Raw genomic sequence first — 25,247 nt, 5'->3', positions numbered from 1 at the left:
CTTTTGTAAGACATTGAGATGCTATGTACTGATGTAATGTGATAGAATTGTATTTCTGTAACCAAATCTAACTCAGTCATAGGCACGCCCCAGGGACACATACAGGACCAGGCGTCATTTGACCAGCCTGTTCGATGGGCACTATAAAACACTCCCTGATTTACATTTCTCCAGACCAGGCCTACACTCCGTTGGCACATAGGTTCTACCATCTAATTCCTCTACTGAAAGTGAACCATACCACGTGGTTAACTTTTAGACTATTGATACCGACAGAATAAGAACAAGTCTTTGATATTAATTATTAGTCTGCAGCTAAGTAAATTATATCATCGAACGCGAAGACCAACGAAACCACCATTCTATGACGACATTAATGAATGTCGCTCTGAAAGATCCATTCTAACCGGAGAGAGAGAGAGAGAGAGAGAGAGAGAGAGAACGCGGACAAAACTCCCCAACAGAACTACTCTCCAACAAGAATCAGAACGACACACTGAGCGTAAATATATATATTGATTGCAATTGTTCCCGAATGAGTGAGCCTTCAATTGTCAATTGTTAATGAACTCTGTGTAAACTTCTCAGCTGACCATTTATGACCCATTGTTCAACAGGCCGACCAGCCTGTTTAGCCCACAAGGGCACATTCCGATACCAATCCTTTGTGACGATAATTACTGTTTGTATGTTTTTCTGTTAATTACTTAGTGTAGTAAATAAATGATTTTAAGACAATTGATGTATGGATGATTTTAGTAAAGACTGGGTTCGTGCAGATACAACAATTTACGACGTTTTGGAATGAGACTGGACTAGAGGTAAATACACCATTTGAACTAGAAGATAATCTGCCTATACTATAATAGAATAGAATATTATAGTACAGGAAAGTTATATTAGGAAAATTATAGCTTTGTAATCTGAATATTCTCCTTGGTGCCCCGATCTCCTAGTTAATTACAATTAAACGATTAATCAGTTTAATCGCGTGATAATAATTACAGGGAGCTAATTGATAAACATATCTTCCGTTTAATGGTACCCCCACAGACACGACACTATACACAAAGAGACAATCATGATTCAGTCCTATGTTAACAAAATGTGCAGATTCAGAGATACTATTAGGTAATGCTGACCTTTACAGGACACACAAGTCAACATATACCATATTCTACCAACTGTGGTACAAGAAAATAATTTCAAAACCCTAACTTCTCCACAAGGTGCTTCTGGAAGTATTCTTATGATGATGATTGTGTTATTTTGGACATACAGTAAACACAGTCACCTTATTGGCACCCTTGATAAAGATGAGGAAAAAAATACTATGAAAGAAATAGTAACAATACTGAGCTATATTGTATGCTCATAAAAATGTGAAAATTATATTACTTTATACTAATACGTCATTTTTTTTCATAATAAAATAATACAAATGCATCTGGTTTCCAAGCCTTCTTCTCTTATTTGTTAAACTAACTTCTATTGTCCACCAAGAGTGGCTGAATATCCTCTTCTCTTCAGTTTGCTCCTCTACTGATGTTGGAGAGCGAGGTAGCAACAGTGTTCCTCTGCCCAAGTCTCCATCTTTATATTCAGTGAGCTTCCCAATACCCTCGTAGAGCAGGCCATACATCATCACATGGGATATCATTGCTTTAGTGTTGCAATATGTCAGATGTCAGATAGACCTACTCTATTTGTAAGAAAGGCTTTTGACACCTCATCAATCTTTCTAACTCCTCTATGAAATTATTTAAGCCTGCCCCTTACTTTACCTCGGCGAGATAAAGGATAGGCTTGTGGCCAAAACTGCTGTTTGTGTATGCGGAGGCATCATGCCCATAGGGGGCACAGAGGCACGTGCCCCCTCAGATTTGTACTGTTAAATTTTTTTCTTTAAATAATACTTTTTATTCTCTGTAATACTACTAGCTCCCTATCAATTTCACAAAGTTGGCTTTAGCTAGCCTAGAGAGTTTCCCAACCTCATAACTAGCTACCAAGTAGCCATTTTAGTCTATCAATGAAGTTACATTTACATTTGTGCATTTTAGTCATTTAGCAGAGTGACATACAGGAGCAATTAGGGTTACGTGCCTTGCTCAAGGGTATATTGACAGATTTTTCACCATTTGCCGAGTACCTACAAGAGTAGCTAGCAAGTGTAGCAAGAGTTGCTAGCTTGGTAGACTTTAGAAAAGCAAACAATAGCTAAATGTACAGAATAAGACTCCTATTCCTTTCAAACATTTAGCCAGATTTTAGCAGAGATGCAGGCCTAGCCCCCTTCTGGACCAAAACTTTTCACGTGAAAATGCAAGATGGCTGCCATTTTATGGTCTCCTAACCAACTGTGCTATTTTGTGTGTTTCTTCACATTGTTTGTAACTTAATTTGTACATAATGTTGCGGCTACCATCTCTTATGACCGAAAAGAGCTTCTGGATATCAGAACAGCGATTACTCACCTTGAACTGGATGAAGATTTCTCTTTAATGAGATTGACGCGAAGGATATACAGCTTCTCTGAGACCAGGCACAAATCTCTGTCATTTTCTTGAAGAAAAGGCGGAAATACAGGGGGCAGAGATCGAGGGGCCTTGTGAGAATTCATTGACGAGTGGGTAACCCATCTCTACCATCCATTCTATTGGCCAACTTGCAATCACTGGAGAATAAGCTTGATGATCTCCTATCGAAACTATCCTAACAATGGGACATTAAAAACTGTAATATCTTGTGTTTCACAGAGTTGTGGCTGAACGATGACACGGTTAATATACAGTTGGCTGGGTTTTCCATTCATCGGCAGGACAGAACAGCTACGTCTGGTAAGATAAAGGGTGGGGGTGTGTGTCTATTTGTCAATAACAGCTGGTGCGTGATGTCTAATATTAAGGAAGTCTCGAGGTTTTGCTCGCCTGAGGTAGAGTACTCATGAAAAGCTGTAGATCACACTATCTACCGAGAGAGTTTTCATCTATATTTTTCATAGCTGTCTACTTACCACCACAAACCAAAGCTGGCAATAAGACCTTACTCAACGAGCTGTATAAGGCCATAAGCAAACAAGAACATGCTCATTCAGAAGCGGCGCTCTGAGTGGCCGGTAAACTTAAATCTGTTTTACCTCATTTCTACCAGCATGTTACATGTGCAACCAGAGGAAAAAACTGCAGACCACCTTAACTCCACACACAGAGACACATACAAAGCTCTCCCTCGCCCCTCCATTTGGCAAATCTGACTATAATTCTATCCTCCTGATTCCTGCTTACAAGCTAAAACTAAAGCAGGAAGTACCAGTGACTCGTGGAATACGGAAGTGGTCAGATGCTAAGCTACAGGACTGTTTTGCTAGCACAGACTGGAATATGTTTCGGGATTCATCCAATGGCATTGAGGAGTATACCACGTCAGTCACCGGCATCATCAATAAGTGCATTGACGATGTCATCCCCACAGTGACCATACGTACATATCCCAACCAGAAGGCATGGATTACAGGCAGCATCCGTGCGTGAATAGTCTCCTCCTGTACTCCCTGTACACCCACGACTGCATGGCCAAACACAACTCCAAACCATCATTAAGTTTGCTGACAACACAAACGTGATAGGCCTGATCACTGACAATGATCAGACAGCCTATAGGGAGGTCAGAGACCTCTCCCTCATTGTGAGCAAGACAAAATAGCTAATCATGGATTACTGAAAAAGGAGAGCTGAACACACACCCATTCACTTTGACGGGGCTGTAGTGGAGTGGGTCAAGAGTTTCAAGCTCCTTGGTGTCCACATCACCAACAAACTACCATGGTCCAAACACACCAAGACAGTCATGAAGAGGGTACGACAACACCTTTTCCCCCTCAGGAGACTGAAAAGATATGGCATGGGTCCCCAGATCCTCAAAACGTTCTACAGCTACCCCATCAAGAGCATCCTGACCGGTTGCATAACTGCATGGTATGGCAACTGCTCAGCATCCCACCGTAAGGCACTACAGAGGGTAGTGCGTACAGCCCAGTACATCACTGGGGCCAAGCTCCCTGCCATCCAGGAACTATATATTAGGCGGTGTCAGGAAGGCCCAAAAAATTGGCAAAGACTCGTCACCCAAGTCATAGACTGTTCTCTCTGTTACCGCACAGCAAATGGTCCAAAAGGATCCTTACCAGCTTCTACCCCCAAGCTATAAGACTGCTGAACAATTAATCAAATGGCCACCAGGACTATTTACATTGACAGGAATGGAGGGTTTTAAGTTAAGTGGTACGCTTACCTTAAAAATTGTGTTATAAAAAAGTTTACAAATCTTTAATCAATGACAATATGATTACATTTGACATAATCACTTATTACTGACTTTTCAATATGACCCAACCTTAGATTTCAAATCAAAAACCTCTGGATTTGGGTTATGCTGATCTTTCTGCTGCACCACAAAGTCTGTAGCATTCTCAGAAGTCCCCTACACATTCATTACCTATAATACTTCTCTGCACTATTTTAGTTATCAGTTAATCTGACTATTCTCTCATTGTTTATTTCATTTACTTATCTCAGCAAGTTGATCGTTTCTGTATAGTGTTGGTGGGGCATATAATTCTGTTTAACTGTACTCCTGAATCACTATGATAAATATAATAGTTTTTCTTGAACGTATTATACAAAGCTGAGATTTACTATGAAATCCAAATTGTGGGAATACTGGTGAAATCAGTCACTGACACAGACATGGTGGCGTAGCAGGAAGATCGGAATGCCATGAAGCAAGAACTTATTCAAATCCCAGGTGAGTAAATGCTGAATAATAATGACTGTTTAAATAAACATACATGTGTCTAATATGTAGATGGTAAAAACTGCAGCTATTTTGTGACGTTCTGTGGACATCCTAACGACTTTTTGTGTGCAGGGTATCATGGGAAAATGTTAATCCACTTGTGTAAAATTGTGATCACTGAAACTTTATATGAAATATCATCACATGTAAAGTGTTCCAAAACCACATGGTTTCACATGTGCAAAACGTGGAAATTTCACATGTGAAATCATGTGTTTTTTCGAAAGAGAACTATACACATGTTGGGGCATCAGGAGAGATAATGCAGTGCAATGGAGAAAAGGAAGAAGGGGTAAGGGGATTTTTTGAGTGGCCAGCCTAAATGACATTATAATTATTTATCTTTAGGTTCCCATACAGTATATGACATGGGTCTACAGCTTTCAATGGGGCTTCAGTGGACCTATCTGGCAAATTATTGCTTTCATTGAACCATATCACAGCTTCACAGACATACATTTTCCTGCTCCCTGGAGTTGGTGTGTACCCTTTGCCATAAATCGAGAAGCATGTCTAACATGTTGTTTTGATAAAATTGAAAGTGGAATGCAAGGTAATTTGCTCTCAGGAGGAAAAACAAAGTGAAGAGAGGAGAGCCGTAAAGTGTGCAGTGACGTAGGATAGTCTATGCGATCGCATGCTGGAGTTTGTTCTATTTGCCTATGGAGGCTGAGAGAGACACCCCGCAAACAAAATATTTCAAATTCTGAAAGCAGTCGGTCGGACTGAGTGAAGTGGAATCGGAGCTGAAACACCCCAAGAGCGATAAAGACTGTGGACCCGCACTGCGTTAAGAGGATACCGGTGTAGTTTTGTCAAACACATCATATTACGCGATTTCTGAAGCTGAGCCTGCGAAGCCCTCTTCCCTTTTCACTTTTTGGAGCGCAGCGGGCAGCTTTTAATTCATGCTATCGTTTTCATCGGAGACAGGCGTGTGGTGTATGTTGCCTAGCAATTATTAGTTAAATTGTATTTTGGAGAACTCATCATTAAGAAAATAAATATTGGAGCACCGGACCAGTCTCACATCGGAAAAGCAATACTTGAGAGGACTGTTATGAAGAGGGGTTGAGAAAGGACGATGCAAAGGCTGTCAGCGTTTTGAAGTTCGCGAGACCCGACCTCAATCTCTGACCGACTTTCAATAGTCCACTGAATTAATTATTGGATACATGGAGATCAAGAGTTATTTACATGTAGGCTATTATTAAAACCACGCAAAACGCAGTACCCTGGAAAGTCCATTCACTGGAATATATAGCGTTGCAATACAGAAAGAAATAGACTACGGAACTACATAGTACAACAAATATTTCCGAAGAGACGTTTGAATTTCCTCTGAAATGGACTGACACCGATCAAACCAAACATATCTCGACAAGATAATGACCAGCAATTTAGAGGCTTATTGGGACTTCAGAGTTGAGAAAATGCATAACGATAAGTAACTGACTGACAGTTGGTGTTTCATGTGTGCAAGATTCATTCCAAAAGTAGTGTGATATCCTCTCTTGTGATGATTGAGTATCCCTACTCTGATACCGGAGGCATCTCGTGGTAACACAGTAGCTGCGGCAAGGAAGGAGTGGAGTTTGGAGATATCAGCAAATAAACGCACAGAAAAAATGTGGCTGCGAATTCTTCCGCAGGTATGTCAGGTGCATGCGAGATGATTTTAAAATGATTGTTGTCGTTTTAGTTAACTGCTATGTTGTAAAAGTTGGTTTTGTTGACTCAGCCGAGATTGTGTTTTAGACTCTCACTGCTTGGGACTTTGATTTGAATATATATATATAATAATCAGATTGAATATGTCACATGCGCCGAATACAACTAGTACAGACTTTACCGTGAAATGCTTGCTTAAGATCCCTTCCCAGCGATGCAGAGTTTAAAAATAATAATACAAATAAAATAGTAACATGAGGAATAAAATACTGAAGAATGGAGCTATATACAGAGAATAGACTACCAGTAGGCCTCCCAGATCAGTTTGCAGAGTTACGAGGTATTTGAGGTAGATATGTACATGAGAAGGGTAAAGTGACTAGGCATCAGGTTATATAATAATAATAATAATAATAATAATAAGAGTGAAATAACGAACAGAGTAGCAGCAGCAAATGATGAATGTAAAAGTGTGTGTGTGTGTGTGCAGTATGTGTGTGCATGTTTTTCGTTTACTACTCCTGTAAAGAACAATATCTAGTGAACAATATCATTTTTCAAATGCAGGTTATTTTGGCACTGGAGTACTCGAGCACTACTAACTATTATGATTAAAAGGGATATTGCTAAATATTGTTATATACATTATTTTGTTGATTCATTCACTTGGCTTGTATTCAAGAATACCAATTCCAGGGTTCTTAAAATAGCCTAATGACAGAGAGAACTTGTCGTCACCTAAATCAAAGTTTAGCTATATTCTACAACAGCATTCGGATCTTAATTTAAATGTATAGGCTAATAACACATAATCCCTTTAAAAGCCCGACCCAGATACTTGGACATGAATGCATTGTTACATTTCAGCCAATCTTTCGGTGTTTTTGTGGCTCGCCTGATTTAGCCTAATTTAGGAGAAGATTATGCGTTGTCATTACACGTTTGAATGAGGGTCAAATCTAAATCGGTTGAATGAAATATGACTGTTTTCTTATACAATCATCACATCCGCATAGCCAACATTACCTGCGCAGATTGAAAGCAACGAAGGCAACAAAACACCTATTCAGCCCTTGCACAGGCCTACTTGTACGGGATTCTTCATTCTTGAATTCCAGGGTTGTGTATCTGGTGTATGCATATGATCATACCTTCTTTGTGCAGTATATTGAAAACAGTATCAACGTAGACATCACCATGCATTGAGAATCAAACTCATGCAGGTGCAGTAGGGGATTCATTTCTACACAGGCACTGCCTGTGAATCACACTAATCCTATTGCTTGAGGTAAGTCTGGCATTTGTCCAATGGAGAGAGAGGAGGGAACGCTGCCCAGGGCTAGGAGGTGAAGTGATTGACAGTTTTAAATGCACTGAGATTGGCATTCTAATTTAAGCAGAAAAGACAACCTGGACAATGAGGAAGTGGAAATGCAAATAAAACCAACTATGCATATCTGATTGCAGATCAATCATCTACAGTAGCGAGACAACATGCACATTCTCAGATCACTTTTTGTTTTTACTGGGCAACCATCCCATGTCTTTGATTTTCATATGATCATTTCATATGTTAATTTGATTATGTTAAATTGAATCACCAACATAACATAATTTTTATATTCTAAATTTGCCAAACGGTCTGTCTGTGTAGACATTATTTTCCTCTCCACCAAACAATACATTGTACGTTTTTGAATGAATCACAAACATAATGTTATTTTTATACTCCCAATTTGCCTTGCAGACAGACTCTGTAGGCCTACAACTTTTTTCCAGTCTACCAAACTTTTAAGAACAGTCCTAAACAGGGCCTGTCACGTTCTGACCAGTAAAGGGGTTATTTGTTATTGTAGTTTGGTCAGGACGTGGCAGGGGGGTATTTGTTTTATGTGGTTCGGGTGTGTGGTTAGTGTTTTCCGGGGTTTTTGGGCTATGTTCTATGTTAGTATATTTCTATGTTCTAGTCTAGTCTTTGTAGTTCTATGTTTAGTTTATTGATTTGGCCTTCAATTGGAGGCAGCTGTTCCTCGTTGCCTCTGATTGAAGGTCCTATATAGAAGGGTGTGTTTTGTTTGGGTTTTGTGGGAAGTTGTAGTTGCGTAGCTTTGTGTTTCGCCTGCATCATGTTCGTTCGTACGTTTTGGTGTTCATTAAAAGTAAATATGAGCCCTCAACCCGCTGTGCCTTGGTCCAATACCTATGAAAGACGTGACAGGACCCTCTTTCAGAGGCAAACAGATCCTTGTCCCTTCATCAGGTGTGAATGTCAGTGAGACTCCAGTCTGTTCAGCCTCTCATATAAACTCTTCCTCAATAAGATATCAATGTCTACTTCTTCAATTAAATATCTCAATGTCCTCCTATTTACAGTCTGGGTCTGTCTGTCCCCGCTGATCTAATTAACTCAACACAGAGCCTTCAGATTGAAAGGACCAGACCACAGAGCGGACATTCCCATTAAATTCTACTTAATTCTAGTACAGTAATTCTATTTCAATGGGCACAGAAGCTACAGAGATTTAAATCCTCCCACCCAACCATATCACATAACTGATTACCAATGGCTGCTTGGCAGACAGATGGGAAAATGGCTTTTGAGGAATAACTGTGTGCTAGCACTATACAACAAGGTTCCCCAACAGGTGGCCCACGGGCCAAATTCGGCCCGCAGCTGATTTAATTTGGCCCCTCAATTTTTCGGAGAAAAAACATAATATATATATATATATATATATATATATATATATATATATATATATACATTATCAGTCAAAAGTTTGGACACACCCACTCATTCAAGGGTTTTTCTTAATGTTTTACTATTTTCTACATTGTAGAATTCTATTGAAGACATCAAAACTATGAAATAACATATATGGAATCATGTAGTAACCAAAAAAGTGTTCAACAAATCAAAATATATTTTCTATTTGACATCCTTCAAATTAGCCACCATTTGCCTTGATGACAGCTTTGCACACTCTTGGTATTCTCTCAACCAGCTTCATGAGGTAGTCACCTGGAATGCATTTCAATTAACTGGTGTGCCTTGTTAAAAGTTAATTTGTGGAATTTCTTTCCTTCTTAATGCTTTTGAGACAATCAGTTGTGTTGTAATAAGGTAGGTGTGGTATACAGAAGATAGACCTATTTGTTAAAAGACCAAGTCCATATTATGGCAAGAACAGCTCAAATGAGCAAAGAGAAATGACAGGCCATCATTAATATTAAGACATGAAGGTCAGTCAATCCGAAAGATTTGTGCAGTCGCAAAAACCATAAAACTGGTTTGATGAAACTGGCTCTCATGATGACCGCCACAGGAAAGGAAGACCCAGTTACCTCGGCTGCAGAGGATAAGTTCATTGGAGTTAACTGCACCTCAGATTGCAGCTCAAGTAACAGACACATCTCAACATCAACTGTTCAGAGGAGACTGCGTGAATCAGGCCTTCATGGTCGAATTGCTGCAAAGAAACCCCTACTAAAGGTCCCCAATAATAGCAAGAGACTTACTTGGGCCAAGAAACATGAGCAATGGACATTAGACCGGTGGAAATCTGTCCTATGGTCCAAATTTGAGATTTTTTGTTCCAACCACCGTGTCTTTGTGATACGCAGAGTAGGTGAACGGATGATCTCTGCACGTGTGGTTCCCACCGTGAAGCATGGAGGAGGAGGTGTGATGGTGCTTTGCTGGTAGCACTGTCTGTGATTTATTTCAAATTCAAGGCACACTTTGCCAGCATGGCTACCACAGCATTCTGCAGCGATACGCCATCCCGTCTGGTTTGCGCTTTGTGGGACAATTTTTTTTCTCTCCAACAGGACAATGACCCAAAACACACCTCCAGGCTGTGTAAGGGCTATTTGACCAAGAAGGAGAGTGATGGAGTGCTGCATCAGATGACCTGGCCTCCACAATCACCCCGGCCTAAACCCAATTGAGATGTTTTGGGATGAGTTGGACCGCAGATTGAAGGAAAAGCATGCAACAATGCTCAGCATATGTAGCAACCCCTTGAAGACTGTTGGAAAGCATTCCATGGGAAGCTGGTTGAGAGAATGCCAAGAGTGTGCAAAGCTGTCATCAAGGCAAAGGGTGGCTACTTTGAAGAATCTAAAATATATTTTGATTTGTTTAACACTTTTTTGGTTACTACATGATTCCATATGTGTTATTTCATAGTTGTGATATCTTCCCTATCATTCTACGACGTAGAAGATAGTAAAAATAAAGAACAACCCTTGAATGAGTAGGTGTGTTCAAACTTTTGACTGGTACTGTATATCCATTGATATCCATTAAAACTACTTTCAGTGTGCACTAATCCTGTGTCCCTGTCACTAGAGTAGGGAGTTCAACTAGCTTTGGCTGCCTTCTATTTGAAAGAATGGTAACTACACTGGGCAGCTAGTTGGCAGAGTCAAAGTAGACTTGAATAATATATGACATTTAGCAGACACCTTTATCCAAAGCGAACTGTGTACATGGTAGTGGAAACAGATCATAGAAACAGGATTACAATTTTGATATCATGAATGGTCAGTCCTTGCAGCTATATCTCTGTCTATGAATTTGAGAGTGGTTACATTTCTCCAGCCCCATCCCTCAGCTTTTTACCGAAAGAGGAGCAGGGAGACCCTTTGTTATTGTTTCTACTGCTGATTGCTGCTTTAAGAAGTTAAGATGCAGATTAAATACACACCACAATATGTTACAGATTCTATAAAAATGTCCTATCACAGCATCTTAATACACAGCATGCAGAACAGCAAACAATCAAATATATTTTAGAAAAATATATTTTTACATCAAAATAAGAACCACAGTGGTTATAGAGGGTGCAACAGTTCAACACCTCAGGAGCAAATGTCAGTTGGCTTTTCATAGCTGAGCATTCATATGTTGAGAGAGTCGAAACAGCAGAACCGGGACAAAGTGGCACATCCATTGAAACGGGTAAAAAAAATCTGAGGAAAAACAATTCCACTCCGATTCCATTTATGGATAGGTACATCTTTGAATTCGCTGTTGAATGGCCTGCTCCTTCTCCATTTTCGGAACACCATCCCACTCCCCCAATGGGATCGATAGTATATCTTGGCTCGCACTGTGATGAGTGATGATTGTGATTCTGAGCTCTCAGGTTCATGGGTGAAAGTCATAAGGTTTTCAAAGTAACAAAAAAATTAAACATCAATTACAATTCCCTAAAATGCTTTTTTATGTTCATTGGAGAGTCAGCTATGCCCTTATATTAGTTATATTAAAAAAATAAAGCCAATAAATCATTTGTATTGTGATTCATATGAATGTACCCTAGTAAAATGTAATTCATACAACTAAGTGTTATAATCACAAGGTTATATATCCATGCTGGCAGAAATATAACTACCCAGAAAAAATGACATTATTTTATTTTGACCACCACATTTGATGTGTCACAGGTTTTTTACAAAAACTTCCTGCAAAGATCTATGAAAATATATTTCACTTCATCCTTTGAGATTTGTTTTTGTCTCTCTGAGTCAACAAAACAAAGTTATTATATTTTAATATAAAATACTGGTGTTATACTGTATGACAATATCTTGTTACCCTGAATGACACATATCACTACGGCCCACAAATATTGATTAAATTTGATTCCTTCAGCAATAACAATAATGATCCTATTATTAGTAGCAGCAATAGCATTTTTCTTTTAGCTATTTTTTAAGTTATAAAACTGTGTAAAAAACAGGACAAGATCTTTAAAATGTGCAAGCTAGCTGTACTTATAGTTGAAGTTGGAAGTTTACATACACTTATGTTGGAGTCATTAAAACTAGTTTTTTAACCACTCCACAAATTTCTTGTTAACAAACTATAGTTTTGGCAAGTCGGTTAGGACATCTACTTTGTGCATAACACAGGTATTTTTTCAAACAATTGTTCACAGACAGATTATTTCACTTATAATTCACTGTATCACAATTCCAGTGGGTCAGAAGTTTACTGTGCCTTTAAACAGCTTGGAAAATTCCAGAAAATGATGTCATGGCTTTAGAAGCTTCTGATAGGCTATTTGACATAATCTGAGTCAATTGGAGGTGTACCTGTGGATGTATTTCAAGGCCTACCTTCAAACTCAGTGCCTCTTTTCTTGACATCATGAGAAAATCAAAAGAAATCAGCCAAGACCTCAGAAAAAAATTGTAGACCTCCACAAGTCTGGTTCATCCTTGGGAGAAGGAAGGAGACGCGTTTTGTCTCCTAGAGATGAACATACTTTGGTGCGAAAAGTGCAAATCAATCCCAGAACAACAGCAAAGGACCTTGTGAAGATGCTGGAGGAAACAGGTACAAAAGTATCTATATCCACAGTAAAACAAGTCCTATATCAACATAACCTGAAAGGACACTCAGCAAGGAAGAAGCCAGTGTTCCAAAACCTCCATTTAAAAAAAAAGCCAGACTACGGTTTGCAACTGCACATGGGGACAAAGATCGTACTTTTTGGAGAAATGTCCTTTGGTCTGATGAAATAAAAATAGAACTGTTTGGCCATACTGACCATCGTTATGTTTGGAGGAAAAAGGGGGAGGTTTGCAAGCCGAAGAACACCATCTCAACCGAGAAGCACGGGGGAGGCAGCATCATGTTGTGGGGTTGCTTTGCTGCAGGAGGGACTGGTGCACTGCACAAAATAGATGGCATCATGAGGACGGAAATTACGTGGATATATTGAAGCAACATCTCAAGACATCAGTCAGGAAGTTAAAGCTTGGTCGCAAATGGGTCTTCTAAATGGACAATGACCCCAAGCATACTTCCAAAGTTGCGGCAAAATGGCTTAAGGACAACAAAGTCAAGGTATTGGAGTGGGCATCACAAAGCCCTGACTTCAATCCCATAGAGCAGTGGTGGGCAGAACTGAAAAAGCGTGTGTGAGCAAGGAGGCCTACAAACCTGACTCAGTTACACCAGCTCTGTCAGGAGGAATAGTGATGAAAGAAATAAAAGATTTAGTAAATCATTCTCTCTACTATTATTCTGACATTTCACATTCTTAAAATAAAGTGGTGATCCTAACTGACCTGAGACAGGGAATTTTTACTTGGATTAAATGTCAGGAATTGTGAAAAACTGAGTTTAAATGTATTTGACTAAGGTGTATGTAAACTTCCGTCTTCAACTGTAGATCGCTTCTATACGAGAGAGAGAGAGAAATTACCCATACGCCACACAAATAAAGAAGATGGGTTTTACTATGCAACATAGTTTAACTGACACTTGAGGTACAATTTCATTCACTTAGGATTAAATGAGAATTGAACATTTCAAACAAAGCATTAATTAAAAAACATTCCATAAACATTGTGCAAAAAAACTAGTTTTGCTTAAAATCATCATGAAACAGTTGTAACGGGGTCCGTACTGGCGGCAGAGAAGTCAGGCGCAGGAGAGCAAAAACTGATTTACAACGGTGTCGTTTAATAAACATAAAAACCACCGTAAACAGAACAATCAATGAATGGGTCAAACAAACCCGGTATCCACCAGCATAATGTACACAAGCACTACAAGAAACAATTCCGGACAAGGACATGGGGGGAACTGAGGGTTAAATACACAACATGTAATTGATGGAATTGAAACCAGGTGTGAGGGAAGACAAGACAAAACCAATGGAAAATGAAAGGTGGATCGGCGATGGCTAGAAGGACGTCGACCGCCGAATGCCGCCCGAACTAGGAGGGGGACCGACTTCGGCGGAAGTCGTGACAACAGCTGATATCTTTCTCAAAGTAATGACATTACATCACATCACAGGCATTTGAAAGAAATTGCATAAAAAATTATTCCACCAACAAAAAAACAAAACATATCCGTATTCTGAACATCAGAATATTAACGAAGTCCATTGTCTGAACATCAAATGGAACTCATCAAAGTTCTCAAACTGAACTCATCATTCAATAACATCTTTAAAACATGGATTCATTTTTAGAATGCTTGTGTATGTCGTTTTATTGTGTAAGCCTATGTAGTATTATTTAGCCTAACTGGTGTGTAACTTGGAATTTGGACTAATAAAGCTCTGTAAACTTTTCCCAGTCAGAGTTGCAGAGTTTTGAATTCCCTCATTTTGAAGTAAACGGCTCAGAAATACCTTAAAATGCCATAAAATAGTTTAAAATGATGATATTCAGTATTCATACAACAAGTAAATATGAATTGGATTATTAAATGTTGTAAACTAGTGAAAACATGGGATAACAAAGCTACTGTCATTCAGCATAATGGGTGACATTGTGGTATAACATGAAACTTTTGTTGTGCAGAAGGACAAAAGCGTGATACTGAAGGACGGATTTCATGCATAAACATATTTAACAGGCAGTTCCTTGGTCACAATATAAAGTAATGACCTTGACCTACAAAGATTATCCTTACTTTTCATATTTAATATAGCATTTTATAAAATAATAACATTAAAAGTATGTTTTCTGTGTTGTACTGAAGGACATGCATTTTTTTTTTACAAAGGTTACTGGAGGGTGAAAAGGTGAAATCATCAAATATTTCAGAGAGATTTACTCACCCCATCACATTGATAGAGGGTCTTCAATGGGTCTTCAATGGGTCTTCTTTGTGGGTCTTCTGTGATTACCATCATGTGATTACCATCATGTGATATGCTTTAAAATGGCTTTTTACCTTTGTTAAACTGAATGACATTGATGAAGCGCAAAAATCTGGACAAAGGTTATTCAAGTTTTAAAATATTTTTTAGATACAGTATGTCACCCATTAATCTATATATTGTTGCAAACACTTAACACAATTATGCCATGGGTGTTCATTTATCTTTTTATGTTAAATGAATGGCCTTCGGACATCAAATTTACACGTCTCGTCTTTGACCCCCGACAGCGATTTATGGTCTTCACTGATCTTACTCTCTGTCAGCTCCATCTGTGGCGTATAGGGGCAGGACTCGGTTGTATACTGATGGTCGTGAGCTCAATCTAGATGAGCCCCAAGCTCTTTAGCGATGGTCCCGGTGGACTTCTTCTCCTTGGCAGCACAGGAACACTCTGGCACCCAGGGGTCAGTTTGGCAAGCAGTACTAACCGTTCTTTCCTGTTGGTAGAAAACAATTAAGGCATCTATTAGGCTATAGTTATATTCAAGAATCACAGCATATACTTGAAATAAACAATAGCCTTATAAATAATATGGATGTGCATGTACCACCTGCCTCCTGCACTGTCTCCTCAAGGATGAAAACGTTTTCAGGGATGAAGATGTCATGCTGAAAACAAGCAAAGACAACAGAACCCAAATATATCAGTTGGCATTAGCAAGCTACCTGTCTTGTATGCTTTGTCAACACACACACACCCAGCAAATACAGGGACATTTATTTTTCAGCAAACATTAGCTATGTCAACTTCAGTCTAGCTAAATGAGGTGGAGCTAACAAAACATTACAAAAACAGATCTGTCAGCAAAATGTATTACAGTACTTGACTATCCGAGGTGGAAGCTAGCTACAGTAACTAACGTTACCTAATAACAGGGGTACATGGATAAACTGTGTTGCAATTTTAGTTGCAGTTGAGTTGCTTACTAACGTTATTTGGTGGGGGGTGTTACACAAAACACTTCAGACGCAATTAGCTAGTTACCTTCAACTAGAGTTGCAACAAAGTTGTCCAGTGTCTAATGCTAGCCCTGTCAACAACAGTCATGACCGGTTAATGTTACCTCAGGCTCCATTGCACTGACTCGCGTCACCTCCTCCGTTCAGTCGCTTTTGCTTGACTCCAAAGTCAGCGATGTTGATGATGGTCGGTCGGTAACCCCTACACCATAACATCGAAAGTGCCCTTCATTGCGAAGTCTGCCTCCGCGAAATGCTGTCTGCATATCCTGCTAGCTCGAGCTGGTACGTCCTTCCTCTTCAGGACATGGAGATTTTCTTTGAGCCAATTCATACAGCCTGGCACTATACAGTTCATGTTTGAATTACTACTTGCTGTTGCCATCTTCATTGTCTGCCCCTAACCTCACTCTCTTCAATTCACTCCCCGCACGAAAACTCAATACCACAGACAATTTGCAGATTCCTGCCAGTAACGCACTGGCGTCAGTCGTTACTATGGCAATTTAAAATGGCGCTGACCTTAGCTCAAATAAACCTTGTCGGCGATCAAAATACTAAATATAGAGATGTTTTTATGGCTGCCAGGTGGATCTATCAGTGCAGTTAGTAGTCTATTACAGTAGATATGGGAATGCAGTGTTTGCACTCTGCAGGAGTGGAGTACAGGTTATTTATGTTAAGGTCAGGATGGAGGGGTTGAAGGTCAGAGGGGGGCGCTCTTCTATCTGCTCAGGGTCATGTTCAGTAGAGCACAGAGTTGCAAACCGTTTTCCAACGGAAAACAAAAATCAGTGTTCTTATTGGACATGTTCAGGTACAGTGGTACTTCTAAGTTTCACTCCATTTTGAAAACTGTTCCCCCTAATGAACAGGACCCTGGTCATGCACAGCCCTGAACCTATCGCAATGCATGATAGCTCAATGTCAGGATTAGAGTGCTGCTGCAGATTTTATTAGATGTTTCCTCGTCTAGCCCATGAGAAATCTATGCCACTTCTGTGCAATTGGTCCCAAGGTATAGCAAGCAACTGGAGGAGAAATTCTAACCACTTGTTTTGATTGAGTCACAGGATATCAGGCTTCTTTAGACCACCACATCTAAAATCCTTATAAAAATAGATATAAATTAGGATTTGGATTGCAATTCAGAGTTCCTCAAACCAATACAATACAATACAATACAATACAAAAGGAATTGGAAAATGGTTTGAAACAAAAAGATAAGTTACGACACATCACATAGACTGATGGCTTAAGATGTACCGGTAGTTGCAGTCTTTGGTTAACTACATATTGATTGCCTCCTTTGTAAATTAATTCTATAAAAAGACATTAAGTACCAAAGGTAATCAAATGCGGATGATAACAATAATAGTCGCTTGGAAAAGCCTTTGCTTCTCCTCTCCCTAAGCCCCTTACAACATGAGCCCTGTAAAATTCTCAGAAAATGGGTCTGATCAATTTCAAGTGAAACCTCATTACCTTGGCCTTAAAAGCAGTGGCAGTGTTGACAGAGAGCTGGGTATTTAAAGGGGCAATCTGAGATTCAAACAAAGTGGCCACCACTTTTTAAAATGTAAAAATGTATTCACTATTCCCAGATTGCCCCTTTTAATAGAATGAAGGAAATAATTCCTGGCAAGCCAAACTGCGATCCATCTGCTGGCTTGCATGGCTGTTCTTTATTTTTCTACATCACACTATGCTCACAGACACATGTATAGAAGTACTTAAAGACACTGTAGGAGCACTCACTGGTTGCATCCCAAATGGCACCCTATTCCGAAAGGGTCCATAGGGCTGTGAAAAGTAGTGCACTATGTAGGGAATTGGGTGCCATTTGGGATGCATATTCTCTCTCTCGTTTCCATAGGAGTGTTGTATGAAACGGATATGTCAGTCAAAAGGCCAATCAGTGCTGTGAAAAGAGTTGGTGGGGAGACGGTGGTGTAATAACCGGGTTACATAGAGATGATGGCTATTCTGTACAAAGGTCTTAACTGTTGTTTGTAGGTATAGATTAATAGATTAGATATGGGCCACACTGTATATTCGACCTTAGATAAAGCAGCACTGCAGCATTGGAAAATAACTGTTACATGCTGACCAGACCGGACACATCGCTTGCACGAGCGTTGCAAAATAAATGTAGAAATCCATGTTATTCAATTATTGCACCCACACTGCTCGCGTGCGCCAACGAGCGTCTGCGTTGCCAATGGCTAAAATAGAACTCCTTTCTATTTCTGACGCAGATCGCTCTGCAAGTCCTGCCTCTCCCATCTCCTCATTGGTTTATAGAAGCAGGTACCCACGTGCCATCTCCTCATTGGTTATACCCACGTGGGTGATTGAAAGACGAACTGTTTTGCCGGTCATCGTGGTAATACTATGAAAGTGTAAATGCCAATCACCATATAAGTTCAAAGATGAAAAAGCCTGGAAGGAGGAGAGATGACTAGAAACGATTCGATTGACCGTTTTGTGTGTGGATTAATTGTCGGAGTAGAGGACCTTGTGCATTTCAGGTAAAATAACAACTCAATGTTTATATCCCAAGACAAATTAGCTAGCAACAGCAAGCTAGCTAAATAGGACAAATTATCTAGCAAGTGCAAGCTAACTAGCTAAATTGCCATACATGTTTAATGCTTTTCGACTTGTCCCCAAATTAATGTAATTGGTTCAGAGTTTGTTTTGATATTTTAACCTGCGTGTCGTGATCGCGTTTGGTGTCGGAGGAAAAAATACATTTATGCACAATGGCGCACGTGCGCAGCCGGTTTGGGTTCCGTGTTAGAGATTGCATAGCACAGGGCTGAAGGGTATGATTCACAGACAGTGATATTGTAAGAATTGACGCTGGAGTAGAGAAGCAGGTACGGGGCGTCAACATTTAATTGGGAACAGACATGGAACAAAACAGGAACAGCGTCAGCACCGGGTAACATAACGACATACACATATTAATCCTGAAGCGGGGAACAGAGCTTGGGAACAGATAGATATAGGGGAGGTAATGACACAGATGATAGAGTCCGGGTGAGTCCAATAATCGCTGATGCACGTGACGGGGGAAGGCAGGTGTGCGTAATGATGTTGGCAGGAGTGCGTAATGCTGGGGAGCCTGGCGCCTTTGAACACCAGGGAGGGAGAGCGGGAGCAGGCGTGAAAGTACCCCCCCTTCCCCCTCTAGGTGCGCCACCCGGCATCCCACCTTGGCGAGCCTGGCGGTGCCGGCCGAGGCCTGTGTGCTGGACCTGAAGGTTGAGGCATAAAAGCCCGACGAATGGGCAGAGGCGTGGGAGGTTGACGACCCGGTTGAGCCGTGACAGCCTGCTGATCCCGCGGGAACATGGGAGCCTGCTGAGCCGGTTGAAGCGTAGTTGCCTGGCGAGCCGGCTGAAGCGTAAAACCCTGGCGATTCGGCTGAGGCCTGACGTGGGATGGGTGCCTGCCGAGCCAACTGGGACAAGAAAACCTCTCGAGCCATCTAGGGCGTGGAAGCACGACGAGCTGGCTTAGGCACCCCCGGTTCCATTGGCGGCTGCCCCCGGACCCGACGTCACCACCAACCGGAAAGCCAGCACTCCCCGATGCTTCGTTTGATGGTTGCTGCGTTCTGTAAGAACCGACGCTGGAGTAGAGAAGCAGGTACTGGATTCAGGTCTGGGGAACGGGCGAGCCAGTCCATAGCATCAATGCCTTCCTCTTGCAGGAACTGCTGACACACTCCAGCCACATGAGGTCTAGCATTGTCTTGCATTAGGAGGAACCCAGGGCCAACCGCACCAGCATATGGTCTCACAAGGGGTCTGAGGATCTCACCTCGGTACCTAATGGCAGTCAGGCTACCTCCGGCGAGCACATGCCCCCCAAAGAAATGCCACCCCACACCATGACTGACCCACCGCCAAACCGGTCATGCTGGAGGATGTTGCAGGCAGCAGAACGTTCTCCACGGCGTCTCCAGACTCTGTCACGTCTGTCACGTGCTCAGTGTGAACCTGCTTTCATCTGTGAAGAGCACAGGGCGCCAGTGGTGAATTTGCCAATCATGGTGTTCTCTGGCAAATGCCAAACGTCCTGCACGGTGTTGGGCTGTAAGCACAACCCCCACCTGTGGACGTCGGGCCCTCATACCACCCTCATGGAGTCTGTTTCTGACCATTTGAGCAGACACATGCACATTTGTGGCCTGCTAGAGGTCATTTTGCAGGGCTCTGGCAGTGCTCCTCCTGCTCCTCCTTGCACAAAGGCGGAGGTAGCGGTCCTGCTGCTGGGTTGTTGCCCTGCTACGGCCTCCTCCACGTCTCCTGATGTACTGGCCTGTCTCCTGGTAGGGCCTCCATGCTCTGGACACTATGCTGACAGACACAGCAAACCTTCTTGCCACAGCTCGCATTGATGTGCCATCCTGGATGAGCTGCACTACCTGAGCCACTTGTGTGGGTTGTAGACTCCGTCTCATGCTACCACTAGAGTGAAAGCACCACCAGCATTCAAAAGTGACCAAAACATCAGCCAGGAAGCATAGGAACTGAGAAGTGGTCTGTGGTCTCCACCTGCAGAACCACTCCTTTATTGGGGGTGTCTTGCTTATTACCTATAATTTCCACCTGTTGTCTATTCTATTTACACAACAGCATGTGACATTTATTGTCAATCAGTGTTGCTTCCTAAGTGGACAGTTTGATTTCACAGAAGTGTGATTGACTTGGAGTTACATTGTGTTGTTTAAGTGTTCCCTTTATTTTTTTGAGCAGTATATATTTGTATTGACGACAATTCTGTACAGCACTTTGAGATATCAGCTGATGTAAGAAGGGCTTTATAAATACATTTGATTTGATTTGAATTACAACAATACTGAATGAACACCTATTTTAACTTAATATAATACATCAATAAAATCTATTTAGTCTCAAATAAAAAATGAAATAATAACCAATTTGGTGTAAATAATGCAAAAACAAAGTGTTGGAGAAGAAAGTAAAAGTGCAATATGTGCCATGTAAAAAAGCTAAGTTTAAGTTCCTTGCTCAGAACATATGAAAGCTGGTGGTTCCTTTTAACATGAGTCTTCAATATTCCCAGGTAAGAAGTTTTAGTTTGTAGTTATTATAGGACTATTTCTCTCTATTCCATTTGCATTTCATATACCTTTGACTATTGGATGTTCTAATAGGTACTTTACTATTGCCAGCCTATTCTCGGGAGTTGATAGGCTTGAAGTCATAAACAGCGCTAAGCTTGAAGCAGAGCGAAGAGCTGCTGGCAAATGCAGAAAAGTGCTGTTTGAATGAAAGCTTAGGAGCCTGCTGCTGCCTACCACCGCTCAGTCAGGCTGGTCTTTCAAATCATAGTCTTAATTATAATATAATAACACACAGAAATACGAGCCTTAGGTCATTAATATGGTCAAATCCGGAAACTATCATTTCAGTGAAATACGGAACCGTAACGTATTTTATCTAAGGGGTGGCAGCCCTAAGTCTACATATTGCTGTTACATTGCACAACCTTCAATGTTATGCCATAATTATGTAAAATTCTGGCAAATTAATTACAGTCTTTGTTAGGAAGAAATGGTCTTCACACAGTTCGCAATGAGCCAGGTGGCCCAAACTGCTGCATATACCCTGACTCTGTATGCACAGAACGCAAGAGAAGTGACACAATTTTCCTAGTTAAAAGAAATTAATGTTAGCAGGCAATATTAACTAAATACGCAGGTTTAAAAATATATTCTTGTGTATTGATTTTAAGAAAGGCATTGATGTTTATGGTTAGGTACACATTGGTGCAACGACCGTGCTTTTTTCACGAATGCTCTTGTTAAATCACCCGTTTGGCGAAGTAGGCTGTGATGGAATGATAAATTAACAGGCACCGCATCGATTATATGCAACGCAGGACAAGCTAGTTAACTAGACACGGTTGATGATATTACTAGTTTAACTAGTGATTATGTTAAGATTGATTGTTTTTTATAAGATAAGTTTAATGCTAGCTAGCACCTTACCTTGGCTCCTTGCTGCACTCGCATAACAGGTAGTCAGCCTGCCACGCAGTCTCCACGTGACGGGGGAAGGCAGGTGTGCGTAATGATGGTGGTAGGAGTGCGTAATGCTGGGGAGCCTGTCGCCTTCGAGTGCCAGGGAGGGGGAGCGGGGCCAGGCGTGACAGATATGTAATGTAAAGATAATTCTAACCTGCATATAGCTTTGTAGTCAAAGCAGAAAGGGTTTGATACGGACATACAAGAGTATGAACAAACTTATCATTTATTGCGTTTACTCATTCTCCAACTCAAGACCTATGTAAGAATCATGAAGCAATTATGTTTTGAAAAAGGCATGGGGCGGTTTCCCAGTCCTGGATTAAGCCTACTTTCAAATGTAACAGAAATTCCATTGAAAATGTTTTGTAGTCCAAGGGAATACTTTATCTGGGTCTGGGTCTATATGGCTATAAACCTTAGAGTCTAAGGGATAACAGACTCCTAATGTCTGAATAGGAATCTATGGGCAAATTTCCCAGACCCAAAAATGTGCTTAACAAATCACATGATAAGTTGTGTGGACTCATTCAGTGTTTAGTAATAGTGGTTAAAAAGATTGTTGAATAACTACCCCATCTCTATACCCCACACATACAATTATCTGTAAGGTCCTTCAATCGAGTAGTGAGTTTAAAGCACAGATTCAACCACAAAGAAAGGCACCGATTGGCACCGTTTGGTAGATGTGTCAAATAAATGGTGAAGTTATTAGGCTTTGGGTGGTGTATCGATACACCCAATCACGACAAAGATACAAGCGTCCTTCCTAACTCAGTTGCCGGAGAAGAAGGAAACTGCTCAGGGATTTCACCAGGAGGCCAATGGTGATTTAAAAAAAGTTATTTAGTTTAATGTTTGTGATATGAAAAAACTGTAGTTACTCCACAATACTGATCTAAATGACAGACTGAAAAGAAGTAAGCCTGGAAAGAATAAAAATATTACAAAACATGCATCCTGTTTGCAACAAGGCACTTAAGTGATACAGCAGAAAAAAATGTACTTTTTGTCCTGAACACAAAGTGCAATGTTTGGAGCAAATCCATCACAACACAACGGCAAGGACTAGGGTGTTTTTGGGATGAAAATAAACGGGATAGAGCTATAAGCAAAGGCACAATCTTAAAGCAAAACCTGGTTCAGTCTGCTTTCCAACAGACATTGGGAGACGACTTCACCTTTCAGCAAGACAATAACCCAAAACACAAGGCCAAATCCACGCTAGAGTTGCTTACCAAGACGACATTGAATGTTCCTGAGTGGCCTAGTTACAATTTTGACATAAATCGTCTTGAAAATCAATGGTAAGACTTGAAAATGGCTAACAATGACCAATAATCAATTTGACAGAGCTTGAAGAATTTTTTAAAGAATAATGGGCAAATATTGTACAATCCAGGTGTGCAAAGCTATTAGAGTCTTACCCCAAAAGACAAAGTGCTGTAATCACCGCCAAAAGTGCTTCTACAAAGTATTGGCTCGGATGTGTACATCTATTTCTGTATTTCAAAAAAAAAATCCACTTTGTTATTATGGGGTATTCTGTTAGATAGGTGAGGAAAAAAATACAATTTAATACATTTCTGAATTCAGGCTGTAACAAAAAAAAGTGGAAGAAGTCAAGGGGTATGAATACTTTCTGAGGGACTTTTTTTATGCTTGTCAATATTTTTTGGTTGACTAACTATGAGAGGATTTCTTTCCCAACTACGCTTCCTTAGCAGATATAACTCAGGGGAGGACAAAGGTAGCGCATCTCCATACCTGCGCCGGGGTTTCACCCGAGCCAATTACCCACTCAAATCTATATATTAAATAAATTAAAGTGCACAGTCTACGGTGGTTTGAGAGCAGCAGGTACTGGGGGTGGTGCCATAAAAAAGCTCCCCTTGGGGAGCCAACTATGGTTTGGTTGACTTTTCCGATAATTTAAATAACTTAAGTTACTGTATGATTGTTTTGTTTTTGCAGAGTACATACTCAGTTTCCCGCTAACACAAACTCGTCAAAGCAATTGTTTGCGGTTCCCAAAAGGGTTATCTTGTTTATTTTTCCTTTTGTTTGATCAGAGGACTCGAGTATAGTTGGGTTTATTTGTGGATATTTTGTATTCTTATTAGCAGTGCAATTACATAGCCTCAAAGCAGCTCACAGACAAGCTAATTAGGAAAGGAAGTGGGAGATATCTATGTAGGGCGAAGAGACACTATAGCCGTGTCTCAGTAGTCTGTAAATAACAAGCCTTTTCACTCAATTGTTATTGATGTGAACTATATTGAAACAAAAATACAAACCCAACATGCAACAATTTCCAAGAATTTAAATAAATAAATTAGGCCCTAATCTATGATTTCACATGACTGGGCAGGGGTGCATCCATGGGTGGGCCTGGGAGGGCATAGGCCCACCCACTGTGGAGCAGGCCCAGCAAATCAGAATGAGTTTTTTCCCACAAAAGGGATTTATTACAGACATAATTACTCCTTCGCACCCCCACATACCCCTCAGACGATCCCACAGGTGAAGAAGCCGGATGTGGAGGTCCTGGGCTGGCGTGGTTACACATGGTCTGCAGTTGTGAGGCCAGATGGACGTACTGCCAAATTCTCTAAAAAGATGTTGAAGACAGTTTACGGTAGAGAAATTAACATAAAATTATCTGACAACAGCTCTGGTGGACATTCCTGCAGTCAGCATGCCAATTGCACGCACCCTCAAAACTTGAGACATCTGTGACATTGTGTTGTGAGACAAAACTGCACATTTTAAAGTGGCCTTTTATTGTCCCCTGCACAAGGTAATGTGTAATGATCATGCTGTTTAATCAGCTTCTTGATATGCCACACCTGTCAGGTGGATAGATTATCTTGGCAAAGGAGAAATGCTCACTAACAGCGATATTAACGAATTTGTGCACAACATTTCTGAGAAATAAGCTTTTTGTCTGTATGGAAAACTTCAGGGATTTTTTTTTCAGCTCATGAAACACTTTA

At 40.7% G+C, this 25,247-nt stretch overlaps 1 protein-coding gene across 1 annotated transcript in view; it reads left to right on the top strand.

Annotated features, from left to right (window-relative positions):
* Positions 1–5,512: 5,512 nt before the first annotated feature.
* Positions 5,513–25,247, top strand: part of LOC106607456 (corticotropin-releasing factor receptor 1) — a 175,046-nt gene continuing 155,311 nt past the window's right edge. The window contains exon 1 of the mRNA XM_014204418.3: positions 5,513–6,509. Coding sequence (XP_014059893.1) covers positions 6,486–6,509 — 24 coding nt within the window. The 5' untranslated portion in view covers positions 5,513–6,485. The remainder of the gene's footprint in view (positions 6,510–25,247) is intronic.

This window comes from Salmo salar, chromosome 06 (genome assembly GCF_965601325.2).
Source record: "Salmo salar chromosome 06, fSalSal1, whole genome shotgun sequence".
NCBI classification, from domain to species: domain Eukaryota; kingdom Metazoa; phylum Chordata; class Actinopteri; order Salmoniformes; family Salmonidae; genus Salmo; species Salmo salar.
The sequence above is the reverse complement of the archived record's forward strand: the minus strand, read 5'-3'. Positions and strand labels throughout refer to the sequence as shown.